A 16,283-nucleotide genomic window follows, 5' to 3' on the forward strand; every position below is an offset into this window, starting at 1 on the left:
TTACAATAAAGGTGCCCGATACAGACAATTGTCACCTTTATTCCCATGTTTTCAAAATTAGATACCATAGGTAATTAAATTTTTGAAGTGAACGAAGAAATGAGATTGCTGGAAATTAAGAAAAGTGAAAGAAGAAATGAAGTTTAATCAGAAGTTAATCAAGTCTATACAAAATGTATTAAGTAGTTTCAGAGATTAGGAATGGTGAAAGAAAAAATGAGAATGCAGGATCGTGTTACCAGTCTTGCTTAAAAGACGGCGACGACGTGGGAAAACCCTAGCTTCCTCTTCGACGGGTGTGTCGCGACGAAGGATGAAGTTGAGGACTCGTAGCTTCCTCTTCAACAAGTGCGTCGCGACGTGGGAAAACCCTAGCTTCCTCTTCAACAAGTGGAAAGTAGAGCTTCGTGCGGAGGAGCTAGTAGCTTCCTCTGCGGCGAGAGACGGCGGGTGCGAAGGAGGAAGGTGGACTCGACTCTGTTTAGGAGGAAGGAGCCGTCGGCGAGAGACGAAGCAGAAGTCCGCTGCGGAAATTAGGGTTGAGAGCTGGTATAAAAAAACTTATAAAAACTTATAAGATTGACGCGGACCTGCCACGAGGGCAGGTCCGCAGCATTCCGCACGAACAGGTCCGCAGCGGATCTGTTCTGATTTTCAGCATATGGAGGTGATGTGAAGGACGCTAAAACACAAAATTTTGCCAACTTTTTTAATACAAGAGAAGCTGCAAATACTCCACTTCTGTGAGTTCTTGCCGCAATAACTTCTCGTCCTATTTCTTTTCAACTGGTTGACTAACATGCGCAATTGAATTATCTAGGGTTCAGGGGAACAAGTTCTTCTAGCTAGTAGCTAGCGTTCAGGCAGAATACCCAGCCAAAAATACAAAGATGGTACATTTCAGCAATGCCATCCTCAAAATGTTTCTACTTTCAATGTAGAATTTAGTTTTAAGCTTTGAGATTGGTTTATAAAAATTCTATACGATTGTTTAACTGATTCCTATTCTCAAAGAGTTATGAAACGAAGTTTCTATTCAATTTCATATATTAAACTGATTCAAAAGGAACAAATTAACAAAAAGAAGTAACATCTAACAAATCAAATAACGAAATCAAACATTCAAATCATAAATAAAAAACTATATCTGAAAAAGAAATAAAATTTTAAAGCATCATAACACATCTCAAATCCCAGTAAATATATTCTCTGTTGCATTGACAGAAGCAAAAGTTTTCTATAATAGTTTCTCAATTTATGATTGTCGATGTTGAAAAATGTCTAGATAAATGACAAAAATTTTATTAAAGGAATCCAAATTAATTGATGTGGAGAAAAATGGTGCAGCTAGCATGTTTTTGTAAAAAAATTGATATTTGATGTCTAATTTACGTCCACTAATCTTAAGATGACTAGTTTGATCCTATCAAAGTTTTTTATTGATTAGTAAAATAAATCGAAAAGTGTTCATAATGTACGATCAATCAGTCTATTTTTAGGTCAATTATCTATTAAAAAAATTCATTTATTAATTCATCAATACTAAAATTTAATTTTTATAGGCCGAGAAATTGAGAAGGTGCTATATTAAATAAAGTATACAATATTTACATTCAGATTAATTATTATTGTTATTAATTTTACGTTTTTTGGAAAAAAAAAAAAACGCGTGTCCAAGTGGAGCTATGATTGGCAATTTTGTGGGCGGAGAAGAGTCCTGAAAGTTTCAGCATGTTAGAGGTCGACGTTGGATCTGCGACTACCCGTTGAGAGACCTCTAATGTTGGCTTGGAAGTGTCTTCAGTGAGACATGATCAATATTGTATCATATTGCATTTGGTGATGTATGATCAGGATTGTGTGGACAAACAATCAATTGGAGAATAGAAAATCTAAGGGGGCGTTTGGTACGCGCGTTTTCCATTTTCATTTTCTGAAAAACGCGCGTTTTCTTAAAAATGATGTTTGTTTTGCGTTTTCCGCGCGCATTTTCTGAAAAATTGTCTATCGTTTTCTAGAAAAACAGAGAATGACAAAAAATCGTTTTCTGTTTTCTAGAAAACGCGCATTTTCCAGAAAATGAAAATGAAAACGGTGCAAACCAAACGCACCCTAAGTTGGCGAGCAAAGTGAAAATTTTCCAACCCAAATGCCCATATTTCTCTCAGTCATGAATCAGAAATGTTTCCAACTTGAATGAGGAAGTTTAGTCAACATGTAATATCAAGTCAAAATCAATTTGCTTCACAAAATAAACACTAACTCGCAATAACAAAGATCTACTACCGGGAAAACAACATGAACTTTAAATTCTAAAAAGAATATTGGATATCACTTCAGCAAGGTCTCCATGGCTTCAAAGAAGAATGCTGCCATATCTGGGCTTGGTGTCTTCACTGCACATTTTACTCCGGGAATACCAAGAACAGCAGTAAGCTCTATGAGGAAAGGAATTCCTTGAGGAATTTTGGCTGACAAGTACAGCAGATCTTTGTTGGCATTCCTTCGTTTTGCGACGAAGAAGACGTTGGCAGCAGCTAAGTGTTCAATTGTAGCATCAACATTGTTGATGGTGGAATTTGTCAAGTCCTTCCCCACTTCATTTGTGTCTGGAAGGGACTTCCATGTCTGCATTTGGCCACAAGACAAAAGCAAATCTACTTAGACATTATTGCATTTACCCAGTCATTAGATCTTGACCAGTAGAATCATTCTTGCTGAGATACAAACAATGTTTCAAATCGAAATAAAGAATTGTTCTGATTTTTATCTAGTTCATGTGAAAAATAAATGGAATCCACAAACCGGGCAGAAAAACTGGTTTTGCCTGTTTTAGTTTATGGCACAAACATAAAACAATGTTTAATTGACAAATAAATGTGTAGTTTGACAACTATGACATTTCTTGTTGATCGGAAGTTTCTAAAAACTCTCAGATTTAAGGTAATATGCTACCTTACTATACCAATCTGAGAAGTATGACAAAGTGTTCATGCAATCCAATCACATAGGAATTATTTTATTGGTATCAACATCTAAGGAAATGAAGTTCAATTTCTAGATGAAAAGCAATCTCATTCTCCACCAAAAAAAAAAGAAGAAATATCTAAGGCGGGTGCTCTAAAAAAAAGTAGTTTCAATTTGGGAGTGAGCATAGAAGGTAGAAAGCTCCTTAACTCTAATTTGATTCTTTTTCATCAAAGGAGAATACCCAACATTATAGATCCTTCCTTTAACTACGATCATCTCTGTTCTTGATTTATACCAATATTTTTTGTTATTTCCTCAAAAGGAAACCAAATAAAGAAAAGAATATATATGAGAAGAAGCAAATTGCGTCAACAATTTAGGCCCCAAATGATCTAGAATCACAAAAAACAATCAGGTCTTGGTCATTTCTTAAATGTACCGTGCAGCATGAATAATTAAAATACATTTCAGAAACTTCTTACCTCAAGAAAATTTGTGCGTTCCATTTTACCATCTTCGCCAAAGAAAACATGCAGTGAAATTTTGTCATTGAAATACCAGACTGGCTGCTGATTATTTTTAACTGCAACTTGCAAAAGTGTGCTAGGAGGGCCAGGTGAGATATTCTGGGATAAAACTAGAGGAAGAAGGGTTCTCGCTGAAGATCCAGGTTGCAACGGCGGGACCTACAAACCGTAAATACAAAATGAAAGAATAAATCAATAAAATTTTTGAAGTTTGAACTACGAAAAAACATGTCAGCAGAATGTAAAACTTGGTGACCAGTCAATTCATCAATAAGCATACTATTGAGATCATATAAAAAACAATCACCTGCAGAGGCCCTGCAGCTGCAAGACCGAATGTATTTTTGTTAAACTGTATCATGAATCCATCTAATACAACCTGTGTGTTGTTCTCAAACATTATAGCATAAAATATCTGGCCATCTTGGCGAATCAGCTGTGCACTTATCTGTAAACCTTGTCCAGTAGATGCAGGAAGCAATACAGGTAAGGGAGGTCTGAATAACAAGTAAAAGGCATCAATCTAAAAAATATTCAAAACAAGTAAATAAACTCTAAATACCAAATGGAATAAAAAGGTGAGGACCATACTCAGTAGGTGTTGTTGGCTGGTCTACAGGCACAATAGCATTATCAAGACCAATTAAATCTCCTAGTACATCTGGCACAGGTGCAGAGATTTCAGCTGTTGCTCGTGCCTGCTGTCTTGTTTCAGCATGAGAAACATTACTAGGAGAAGCACCTGTACCATCAATAGCATGAGACTGTGTCTCAGAATAAGTTGTTTCTCCTCCCTCAGCAAAATCATCATCCTCTGGTTTAGTTGCAGCTGACTTTGCACGGCTTATAAAAGCATCTGGTATCTTATGGTAAACAGAAGAAAGGGTGGCAATATTTACAAGAAGCTCATCCAAAAGTGAGGGATCAAGTTGGTTTGCATCATCACTGATTACTGGTTTTTCAGCTAAAACAACATCTTTAGCAGCCTAAGAGAAGGAAATAAGCATACATCATATAAATGCCATCTTTAGAAATTAGTATGTTTCAACTGACTCTACCTCAGGATCAGTAGAAAGGAGACGCCAATAAATGTATGCACGATCACGCAAATCGGGGTTGTCTGTCTCCATTGTTGCATTATTAAGAACAGCCTATCGCATACATTAATCCATATTAGAATTATGCATTTAAGTAAAACTAGCTGAAACTTAAGAGGGTGACCACATAACATTAATAAAATTCTCAGCCATAAGCAAGAAATTCTACAACAAAATATCAAATTATATCACGTTATTCCTCTAACTAAATTACGATAGAAAACACTTGCAAGCTGTGATTGACCGGAAAATAAAAGGAAAGATAATTATAACTTTCTTCCCTAGAGTCTACACACACATTGTGGCAACTAACAGGGTGCCAACTAGCATGGCAAGAATGCAGTTGGTTTTTGAGGTTTATACTTAACCAATGCAAACTGAGACACAGCAATTCATTGCTTGGTTGAAGCACTGTATAATTATAGATCTCACTAGAAAACCCTTTTCAGCACTCATAAAAGAAGGCAATGCTGAAAATCATTAGCTTATTGATTAATATCTAGTTTGTCCAAAAACTGACAAAATCCATCAACTTTATTTAATATAATTAAAAGTGATAATATTACTAGTGACATAGTATTACATAGAATTGAATGGGAAGATAAAGTGTAACTAATTCCAAATGAATTCATGTCTTATTTTTGTTGATGTAGATAAAGGTGGCAAATAACGAGTAAAAGAGGATCACCATCTCTTTGGCAAGAAAAAAAGGTTTCTGAATTGCATTTGGTAAAAGTAGTTGTATGTGACAATCCAAGGGATCATCTCAGTCAGTGTACACACAAAATAAATAAATAAATAAAAAGAAGCAAATTGATCATCTTTCTTCAAAAACAATTAATAGCAAAATAGTTGTGTGGATATTTGACTTATTGACACCCACAATGAGTATTGAATGACACTTAAATAAATGAGAAAGTATTGTATAGTAAATGCAACTCAAATAAGTAACATGCTACTTCTGATATCTATGAATTAACATGCAAATATTACTCCAAAAATGTTTTGATTTGATGTCGTATGCAGAATCAACACATAATAGCATGTTGCCACAAGAAGCAGAAATTCATTTGTTCTGGATTATCTCATAATTGTCTCATAGTCATTAATTAAAAAGAGATGGAAATGGGAGTTCATTTGGTGATGATATCAAGAAATCAAATCCTAGAATGGATCCTTAAAGATCCAAAGTCTACAAGTCTAATCTTAACTTGAAGAGAGACAAAGCCAGATGAAATGCCAAGTCAGAATAATTTGGCTCTTACATATTTTTTTTAAGGAAAAAAAAAAAAGAATATTGATATCTGAACCAAATTGCCTACATGAATTGTCAGACATATGAGGCTACATGGACATCTACATTTTGTATAAGAAGAATAACACCTGAATCATCTGCTGCGGGCTTTCAGTTGGCTTCTTAAGGAACAGCTTGACTGTTGCAGTGAGCAGTTGCAATTGTACTAGTGCAGGTTCTTCAGGGAAAGTTTCTAGAAAGCTCTCAAGGAGCTCATCAGCATTGTCAATCCTTTCAGCATATTCACCAATTATCCATATCATTGATGCCTGAGGCAAGCAATGCATTTTTGAGATAACAAGAAAAAATTAGCCTAACTCTCATGACAAACAGATACCTTAGCCTCTGGCTCGTCTAATGTGTCCAAACTTTCACATAGTGTCGCAATGATGGATTCGTAGCTGAAGAAAATGCAGAACTAGATAATAAGAATCAAGAAAATGTTGCAGAATGCATTTCAAACAGAGATGATAATGCCACAAAGGCAAAAACTCACACTAAGTAACTCACGTGTTAGGATAGCGTCGGAAGATATCCTTTATGACAATGATAGCTTCTTGCACAACATAGTTGACTTTTATCTTTATCAGCTCAAGCAGTACACTGATGCACCGTTCAGCAGCTCTCTCTAACTTGATGGCACAGCGTCCAATTGCACGTACGGCCTTTCTAACAAAGTCTACATCTACTTCTGTGGCGTACTCTTTGAATTCCAATAAAACCTGCAGTGGATAAATTAGCCTCTGAAATAGGACCATAAATACTAGTTTGTTTTCTTAGTCTAGAAATTCTGCAAAACACATAATATAAACAACCTTCAATAAGTCTTTGAAAAAGGTCCATCAATGTCATTTTTTCTTCCTTAATCTAAACAATTATTGAAAACATGTATTATGTACTGACATATGATGGAATGATACCAAAACATTTTATAACAATATGTACAAGATAAAAAAGGATTGGTTAGTTCTTACTGCAAAGGCACCTCTCCTTATGTAAAGCATCAGATTTCTTCAAATCTTAAAGACTATCAGGGCAAGCACAAAATTTGAGTTGATATAGAATACAAACTTTGCCATTTTGGGTACCATCATCGACTAAATTCTAGCTTGTGTCAGATTAACCAATTAACCTGGATTGCATTAATAAACCACACCCTTGTATTTAAGCATTTATTTATTCATAACCTTGGGGCTAAGGAGGTCACAAATTCTCCAATTACTGTTGTCACCTAATGAGAAAACATTTAAAATGCATTTATATGTGCTGGGATAGAGAAGAGTGCATAAGATTCCTGTAACAAAGAGTTTTTTAACAGCTGCTAAACAGACACTGTGCCCTCCCATTGAATGTTCACATCTTCTTTATCAAAAGACCAAGATTTAAATTAGCTGCTTTTCTCTTGCATAAAAAGGGATGATAAGAAACCAAATGATCATTTAAAATAACAGGAACCAACAAAATCACAGTCACATCTTTATACCTGGTCTATGTTTCGATCTGAGGCTAGCTTTATCATGATCTCCAATTTTTCCATCTTAACATAGATAGGATCATTATACTTGCAAAAGAAAACCTAAAAAAGAAGCATAAGAACAAACAGTAAAATTAAGAAAAAATTAATGAAATTTCATTAAAGAAGCCAATTTGCACTAACCTTGATCTCATGTGCAAGTATTGTAGGTCTTTTCTGCACAATAAGATTGATGTTGCGCAAGGCTACATACTGAATTTCTGGTTCTGCAGAAAGAAGAGTTACCAGAGGTGGCGCCATCTTCTTGCAAAGATTTCGAATCACATCAGTACTAGTTATCAGCTCCATTTGGAGAAGGATCATCTGCAGAGAGATTAAGTCATTGCTATATTTGAAGAAGAAAGAAAACCAATAAATTTTCTCACATAATATATTTGGCTGCAAAATCTGTTTTACAAAGCATTAATTTGACCTTAAGCGCATGCATAGATTTTTCAGATATGAAATCGAGCAACGAGATATAGTAAAGTTAATCATCTAACATTCAGTGAAGCCAACTGTGTCCTAATGCTGTCTTCAAGAAAAAAGTGGGGAAATAAAAACTGTTTTCTGAGGTTCAACTCTCATAGCCTGATGCTCAGCTCACATTGTACTTTGAGCTAAATAATTAAAGAACCAAGGTCATGTGTTGACCATAAACAAGCAATGTATGAATTTTGTACACTAACGATTTCACAATTGAAGATACACAGCATGGGTGTGTATACCTACCTTGACAGCAGAAAGCACAACAGCACAATTTGCATGTTGAAGGCGTGGGGTTACTCTCTCTACTGTATTTTCAGCTTCTCGTGCATCAGAGGCTTTATACCTTGATAAAGCATCCAAAATGAATACTTGACCCCATCTGCAATGAAATTATGTTAAGATTAGATTGCCCACCGTGCAAAATATTAGTTAGGCATTTGTAACCTGAATTCTGGACATGTGTATAACATCATTTTGCACTTAATTTCTAAGACTTGCTGGATGGTTAGGTGCAATACAAAACAGAATTGCAAGCTAAGCTTGCAAAATGATTACTCATCTAGGAAAGATAACATCATTGTAAGGAATCTTGCAGTTGTAAATGCAACTTTCTCACTGTTGAGTTAAGATTTTAAAGTGTATACAAGCAATAAGCAATTAACATACTGCGACATATTGTATGCAGGAGCAAATGCAATAATTACTAAAAAAAATGATCTACAAGTCTCTATTATCTACAAATGGACAAACAAATATATTAATCAAACCTATACAATCTATAATTCAATGTAAACAAGGTTATATTAAAGAATCTATATTAACCAAAAATGTAGAATAGATCATGCAAGTAAACATAAAATACGTGTTTAATTTAACGCTTACAATTTACTAACAAAAAGTAGCTTATAGAAGTGTTTCATAATTACAAGAATAAATCTTACTAAAAGGAGAGAAATATCATAAATGCAACCATTATTTCAAAGGGAGCTAATGTGATAATTAATAATTAGGATTTTTATTAGATTTTATTCAATCTTTTGATTTGAATGAACTACAGAATTTTGTCAGACCACATATGGTATATAGGATGTGATCTTCTATCACATGAGCATAGAAAACTGCATTTGCAACTGCTATAACCATTTTTTAAAATACTGAATCAAGTTTTATCTAAGGTCAATAATAGCAAAGCCACTTAGATAACTAATTACTTTACGTAATTCATATCTTTTTAAATTAATTTTAACATTATATTGTTTTGATGTACTAAAGCATGTCAAACATTCTAAGAAAATACTTGGATTATACCATAAATAAGGCCAACAATAAGAAACAACAAAGAGTAAAGAGGCTTGTGAAAGAGACTGCCAAAGGAAGTGAGCTACTAAAGGAATTAGATAGTGATGTTTTGTGTTTCAACCTATAAAAAATTAAATATTCAAAATGCACGTGTATCTAATTCACATCAATACATAACTTGGTCTAAGTGACTTCTTTATGTTTTAATTGAAATTTGCATTATAAAATGATGATCTGTTCCTTAGTGACTTCTTTTAAGAACCACCAAGTTTTGGTTGAGGTTCACAACTTCACATTATAAAACAATAATTCGTGTTCCTTAGGATGCAGCAAACCTCTATCTTCAAAATGAATATTTCTGAATTTCTAGGAAACCACCTCGCATATCCATGAGAAGCCTAGCTATGTTAGTTATTTAAAGGCCATTTTGCTACTTTGTTTCACCAAACGCAATGCACTGAAATTGACTTTAACGATGCTGAGAATGTTTCAGATCTTGGGTTTGCATAACTTAATCAGAACTCAGAAATGAAATTAAGAAGAATTTGCATTTACTAACAAGTAAAGACGGACTTGACCAGCTAGAGCCTTGAATCATTAGTCTTAATGGCACTTAGTGAGTTGAATAACTACTGGCCAGGGCATAGCACTAAATCACTTTAGAAAACTCCATGTTGTGCATATTTTCAATAGGTTTATCAACACAGTAGTCAGTAAGATTTCAATTAAAGCAAAAGTCCACCATCATCTACCAAATGGCCTTAAGGAAGCCAAATGAATCAACAAATGACCTTTCTTATGTCTTAAATGGAGAAGATGCATTTAGAGGGACTTGATTTAGTGTCCAGGCAGTTTCAATTACTTATGCTAGATCGTTTTCCAACATGTCAGAAACCAAGTTCCATTAGAACAGCTAGTCTCAGTCTATAACAAGAAGTTCAGCAAGCAAAACACAACATCTAAAGCATGTTGCAAATTAGCACAGATGAAACAACTGCTCCATGAAAAAAATAGCCAACTCTGAAGGAGAAAGCTTACTCAGTGCATTCATTCAAAGCAGTCAGAAGCTTTGATAGTGTCTGACTAGTAATCTCAAAGATCGGTTGGCTGCTAGTTTCCTGGATCTCTGCAAGTGCTGCAACTGCATTTGCTACAACCATTGGATTGTTGTCAGATATCAAATCCTTGAGTGTATCCAAGAAACCCCTATCTTCCACCAACTCAGCATTTATGTCATATAATTTAGCTACACATATTGCTGCTGTCTTTCGGACATAAGGATCATCATCCTGTGTAAACATATTTACAATTCAAAAAAACTATAGGAGTATAACATAGACAAATCATTAACAAAGTGGAGAACATATTTCTAAAAACTTACAACACTGGTATAGTTAACAAAAAGTGGAAGGTAAAGAACTGGAGAAACAGAAGACCTTTAGACATCTTTGAAGAGGATCACACAGGTATTCTGTGATTTTGTCAACACGGATGCAGCCCATTGTCCTCACAGCTAAGGCACGAATCAGAGGATTAGGGTCTTGTGAGTCCTACAAAGTTCAATGAAATCATGATCCACAGTTATAATGTCCAAGCTTAGTTAATGAATAATCAGTCCAGAAATGCACTAAAAACACTGAAGAACTTGCAAGTTAATGTGGCAGAAGTTAATATTTGCCTTCCATGAGCAATCTATTTTTTTCTTTAACATCAAGAAAAATCATATCATGGAGTACAGAAGGACTTGCCACTTCAAGAATTTGTGCACAACTTCCATCATGCACAACTTCCATCATCCCAAATTCTAATCGGGATGCTTAACTTAACACATCATATATTGTAAATAAACAAATTCCAGTTCAAATACAATCTTAGCCGGAGGAGGTCTAAATATCAATGAAGAGACATCAATTCAAATCCTGGATCGTCGAATTGAGAGAGATATTGAGAGAGATCAAGAATTCTCACTATTTCTTAGATTCATGGATCAAATTCAATTCAGTGGGATCTTTCACTCACATTTTTTTCCATCAAGAACGCTTTTTGACCCCCGAATTTGGAGTATCCTACTTTCACGTGATTCGCAGGGTTCAACAAGCAATCGATATTTCATGATCAAAGGTGTAGTACTGCTTGTAGTAGCGGTCCTTATATCTCGTATTAACAATCGAAAGATGGTCGAAAGAAAAAATCTCTATTTGATGGGGCTTCTTCCTATACCTATGAATTCCATTGGACCTGGAAATGAGACATTGGAAGAATCTTTTTGGTCTTCCAATATCAATAGGTTGATTGTTTCGCTCCTGTATCTTCCAAAAGGGAAAAAGCTTTCTGAGAGTTGTTTCATGGATCCGCAAGAAAATACTTGGGTTCTCCCAATAAATCAAAAGTGTATCATGCCTGAATCTAACCGGAGTTCACGGTGGTGGAGGTGGGGGAAGCGGATCGGAAAAAAAAGGGATTCTAGTTGTAAGATATCTAATGAAACCGTAGCAGGAATTGAGATCTCATTCAAAGAGAAAGATAGCAAATATCTGGAGTTTCTTTTTTTATCCTATACGGATGATCCGATCCGCAAGGACCATGATTGGGAATTGTTTGATTGTCTTTCTTCGAGGAAGAAGCGAAACATAATCAACTTGAATTCGGGACAGCTATTCGAAATCTTAGGGAAAGACTTGATTTCTTATCTCATGTCTGCTTTTCGTGAAAAAAGACCAATTGAAGGGGAGGGTTTCTTCAAACAACAAGGAGCTAAGGCAACTATTCAATCAAATGATATTGAGCATGTTTCCCATCTCTTCTCGAGAAACAAGTGGGGTATTTCTTTGCAAAATTGTGCTCAATTTCATATGTGGCAATATCTCTTCGTTAGTTGAGGGGAAGAATGAGCATGAATCGGATTTTTTGAGGAACGTATCGAGAGAGAATTTGATTTGGTTAGACAATGTGTGGTTGGATCGGTTTTTTAGCAAGGTACGGAATGTATTGTCAAATATTCAATATGATTCCACAAGATCAAGATCTATTTTCGTTCAAGTAAGGGATTCTAGCCAATTGAAAGGATCTTTTGATCAATCCATAGATCATTTCGATTCCATTAGAAATGAGGATTCAGAATATCCCACATTGATCGATCAAACAGAGATTCAGCAACTAAAAGAAAGATCGATTCTTTGGGATCCTTCCTTTCTTCAAACGGAACGAACAGAGATAGAATCAGATCAATTCCCGAAATGCCTTTTTGGATCTTCCTCAATGTCCCGACTATTCACGGAATGTGAGAAGCAGATGATTATTGTAAATAAGAATTTGTGCACAACTTCCATCATTCACTAACTTTCAAATTGTAAATATATTGACATGTATTTTGCATCAAATGCCCATTAAGTCAACATTAATGTCTCAAAATATGAAGTTTATTTTTAACCTAAATTTTGGAGTTAATCTTGATTCAATATAAGCAAAATAATGTTTTATTTCTACTAATTTTCCACATCTAATGACCTAAATAGCTAGAGAAAATCTAATGGCAAACATTGAGGTCAATCATTAGTTACAAAAAAGATGTAGAGAAGATGAGTGATTAGTTCCTAAGGAAATTAAATGTGATATAGATTGAAAATTTAACTACACCCTTGCCACAATATAGTAAACAAGTTTGAGAAAAGATAAACAAATGAAGAAGTTTGTTAGAAAATAATTCAATTTTCAAGTTTTGGCTATAACTTAAAAAAATTAATCTACATCCTTCCTACAGTATAGTAAACAAATTTGAAAAAAGCAAAAAAAAAGTGAAGAGATTTGCTGGAAAATATTTCAATTTTCAAATTTTGGTTACAACTTGAAAATTTATCATAATAGATGTAGCCTACCAAGTTAGATTTGGTGGATGACCACTAATTCCAAAAGGTTTGTTTTGAGATGTCGGACTTATTTCACAAACACTAAAGCTAGGTAGCCCCCTCTACCTTTCTTTATATATGTGTTAAGGCGACTAGAGAATATTACAAGATAGACCATTTGCCTCTTACATATTTACACATGAGCCCTTTGCCCATAACAGCATTAAACTATGAGAAAATATCCAACAATATAGACTTATATACCTGGCACTGATCCAAATGTGGAATTGGACTGGAGTAAGCCTAAGCTGAATATAGTGGATTGACTCAGTTGGGGCATATTATTTCACTATAATTGATGGGAAGGAACCTAATCTATTTTTTTAATTTTTTGTAAACCACTTATACAATTACAGGAATTATGCTATAAACAAGTCAACAACTACTTGAAGTTTGGAAGCAGTATCAATGAAAGGTAATTATGGTTCCGACATTAAATGTTCAAGAGAAGAATCCACAATGACAGGAGAAAAAAAATATGATTCGTGAGCATATTTCTACCTTAACAAATGTATTCACAGCGAGTATGGCAAGATCTGGTTGACTCTTTGCATAGTTTATCAGGTACAAATAGACAAGTTTCTTCAGTTCCAGATTCTCTGTTTGCATGCAGTTTACAACGTCTGTGAACAATGATGACACATCTTTCCCAACAGTCATTGCAGCTATCACCTTCTTCACGGCATCTTTTCTCTTATCCTATAGAGAATATTAGTATGTAGTAAATACTAACGTGCAACCTCATCACAATCTTCAAAAATTAAACATAAATTTCAAAATATTACTATTATTCTATGGAAACATTCATAATTCTATAAATAGGCAACAGCAATATAGTGAAAAGTAATAAAATAAAATAAAAAACTGGAGGTGAACAAATTAAAAATTTGAGCATGTATTACTTGTGCCCAGGTAAATATTATTATTGAGAATAGCTGATAGGAGAATGAGCCATCCAGGTTAAGCAATAGATTGTTGATAGTACTTACAAGAGGAAAGAACAGCATTAATTACCATAGTGCTTCTAAGTTCTAACAAATAACCAAAGTTCGTCACCAATCAATTAAGTTCCTTGCAATCAAATAGATAAAGATACCCTAAAGTATGGTATGATTGATATATCGATCCACCAAGACCAGTTAAGGTTTTGTTCGAGAAGCAATTCTACCAAGTTAGCTTGTTCAGTTGTTAGTTTTAAAATTAAGGTACAGCGGACTATGGAAAAAAAAAAGTTTACCACCAAAAATTGTTACACCTTTACCAAATGTTGCGAAAATAGTTCGAGAGACACTTGTATCAGATTATATGCTCCATTATTCTTGTTATTGCGTGCAAAAGCTCTTTAATAAGAAAAGGAAAACAAGTTATTTGTCATACGCATACGCGGAACCGGACGAGACTCGTTAATTCTCAAAATACGCTACTGCGATCAAACTACTATTTTTACAAATTCATTCGTCAATCCCAAAATAAAATTATAATCTGGAACACGCTTTCCTCTTTAACTTGTATTTTCTCACAGACATCCGTCTATGAAAAAAAAAAAGAACAGATCGCAAAAATGAAAAAATAGAATGGGTCGAAATCAAACAGATTCATCAGATTTGATGCAGGGTTTCGGGATCCAAATGGATCCGGCCCTACCCGAGGTCATCCGAAACCTAGATGGATCAGATCCGAGGTGAGAAGCGTACCTTGTACTGCGAATTGAGCTCTTCCTTGAGCTCGGGGATCTCTCCCTTCTTGGTGGTGGAGAAGTATTTGGAGTCGTGACCGCTCATCGCTGCCACCCCGCTTCCTTACGTTTCTTCTTTGTCTTCGTCCGCCGCGAAGGAACCAGGCGAGGAAACGGAGACAACGGAGAGGGAACGATGAAGTTGTTATCGGTCTGCGTTGGAGACCACGAGTGGCGCTTCTTCGCCCAGGAGCCGAGAAATGAGCCGAATCAACATGGTGAGTGTGAACCGATTGAACCCGACTTCCGGCTCATAAAATATGGGTTGGGAAATATCTGGAAATTATCATACCCTGGAAGTTCATCTATACTCAAAATATTAATATCAAAATGCCTTAGATTTTCTCTTATAGATGACAATGAATCAAATTTGGATCGAATTTTATATTCTTCGTTTTTATACTCATCTGATATAGGATATTCGATAAGTATATTTATACTCATTAAATGATCAGATATCTTGTATAGTTATAATTTTTTTTCTTTCTATCCAACTATTATCATTCAACAAAAATATATTAAAATTAACAACCTATTAATATATATATATATATATATAATTAAAAAAATAGATTAAATATCTATATAGTCTCCTCCTAATATCAACAAAAATAATAAGTTGATTTTGGAAAAAAAACAAATCTTTAATATAGGTATATCTATTATTTAATCGGGTATTCGGGTCGATATAGTTCTTCCATACTCTTCTCTATTCGGATTGAATATCAGATCCTTCATCGGGTTCAAATGGAATTATCATCTCTAATTTCTCCTCTCCTCAAAATATCTCTTTAAAAAAAATAACTAGATGAGATGACATCGAATCTGATTAACTAATCCGGCTCTATAAAAATTTTCTATTTACCATCACTCAAAATATCTCTTTTAATAGCGAATGAAGAGATTAATATTTGTGGAATGTATTTTTTAAAATAGAAATTATTTCTAGACTAATGTATTATTTTACCTAATACTAGCAACTAGCAATTGTACTTTCATTCGAAACTAAAATTTATTGTATGTTTCTTAAAAAAAAAAAAAAAAAAAAAAAAAACAGTTTAGTTCCTAAGGTTTTTGACTTGTCTATGTACTATTTTTTAGGCAGAAAATATTTCGAATAATCCAGTAATTCAATATTTATGTAATGCACAGACAGTTCCCTGTTGAGAAATATCTCATTTTTCAAAATTTAATTCGTGCAGTGCAAAATTTATATCAGAATAAATACGGTAAATTAATTATAATAAATAAATTATGTTCATTTGATGTTTCAATCCGACCTTAGCTCAGTTGGTAGAGCGGAGGACTGTAGTGTGTAACAGTAATCCTTAGGTCGCTGGTTCGAATCCGGCAGGTCGGAAATTTTTCATATTTTATAATTTTTTTCTCCATAAAGAATTTCACCATTCTAAATAAAATTTTTAGAGTAGTTGTAATACGAATACTATTTAATG

The 16,283-nt window shown here is 34.4% G+C and overlaps 1 protein-coding gene and 1 non-coding gene across 2 annotated transcripts; one reads left to right on the top strand and one right to left on the bottom strand.

The window, feature by feature from the left end:
• Window positions 1–2,171: 2,171 nt before the first annotated feature.
• LOC122052865 (beta-adaptin-like protein C) lies at window positions 2,172–15,067 on the bottom strand. The gene is made up of 15 exons (XM_042614603.1): window positions 14,789–15,067; window positions 13,596–13,793; window positions 10,626–10,739; window positions 10,228–10,478; window positions 8,134–8,269; window positions 7,546–7,725; window positions 7,372–7,464; window positions 6,399–6,610; window positions 6,226–6,289; window positions 5,978–6,157; window positions 4,556–4,648; window positions 4,089–4,483; window positions 3,805–3,994; window positions 3,453–3,656; window positions 2,172–2,628 (listed from the first exon to the last, which is right to left on the bottom strand). The coding sequence occupies exons 1-15, from the start codon at window positions 14,873–14,875 to the stop codon at window positions 2,332–2,334; spliced, it is 2,694 nt and encodes an 897-aa protein (XP_042470537.1). The 5' UTR covers window positions 14,876–15,067; the 3' UTR covers window positions 2,172–2,331.
• Window positions 15,068–16,104: 1,037 nt separating this feature from the next.
• TRNAY-GUA lies at window positions 16,105–16,189 on the top strand. Its single transcript is given in 2 exon segments — window positions 16,105–16,141; window positions 16,154–16,189. It is a non-coding gene; the product is annotated as a tRNA-Tyr (tRNA).
• The last annotated feature ends 94 nt before the right edge of the window (window positions 16,190–16,283 follow it).

Source organism: Zingiber officinale, chromosome 1B (assembly GCF_018446385.1).
Source record: "Zingiber officinale cultivar Zhangliang chromosome 1B, Zo_v1.1, whole genome shotgun sequence".
NCBI lineage: Eukaryota > Viridiplantae > Streptophyta > Magnoliopsida > Zingiberales > Zingiberaceae > Zingiber > Zingiber officinale.

What these genes read in the sequence shown, in the direction of transcription:
- LOC122052865 (XM_042614603.1), bottom strand. Translation starts at nt 14,875, where the DNA reads ATGAGCGGTCACGACTCCAAATACTTCTCCACCACCAAGAAGGGAGAG. An exon ending in GCTTTGAATGAATGCACTGA is followed by an intron (nt 8,270 to 10,227) that starts GTAAGCTTTCTC and finishes ATTTCATTGCAG; the next exon opens with ATGGGGTCAAGTATTCATTT. An exon ending in CAGATCGAAACATAGACCAG is followed by an intron (nt 6,611 to 7,371) that starts GTATAAAGATGT and finishes TATCCACTGCAG; the next exon opens with GTTTTATTGGAATTCAAAGA.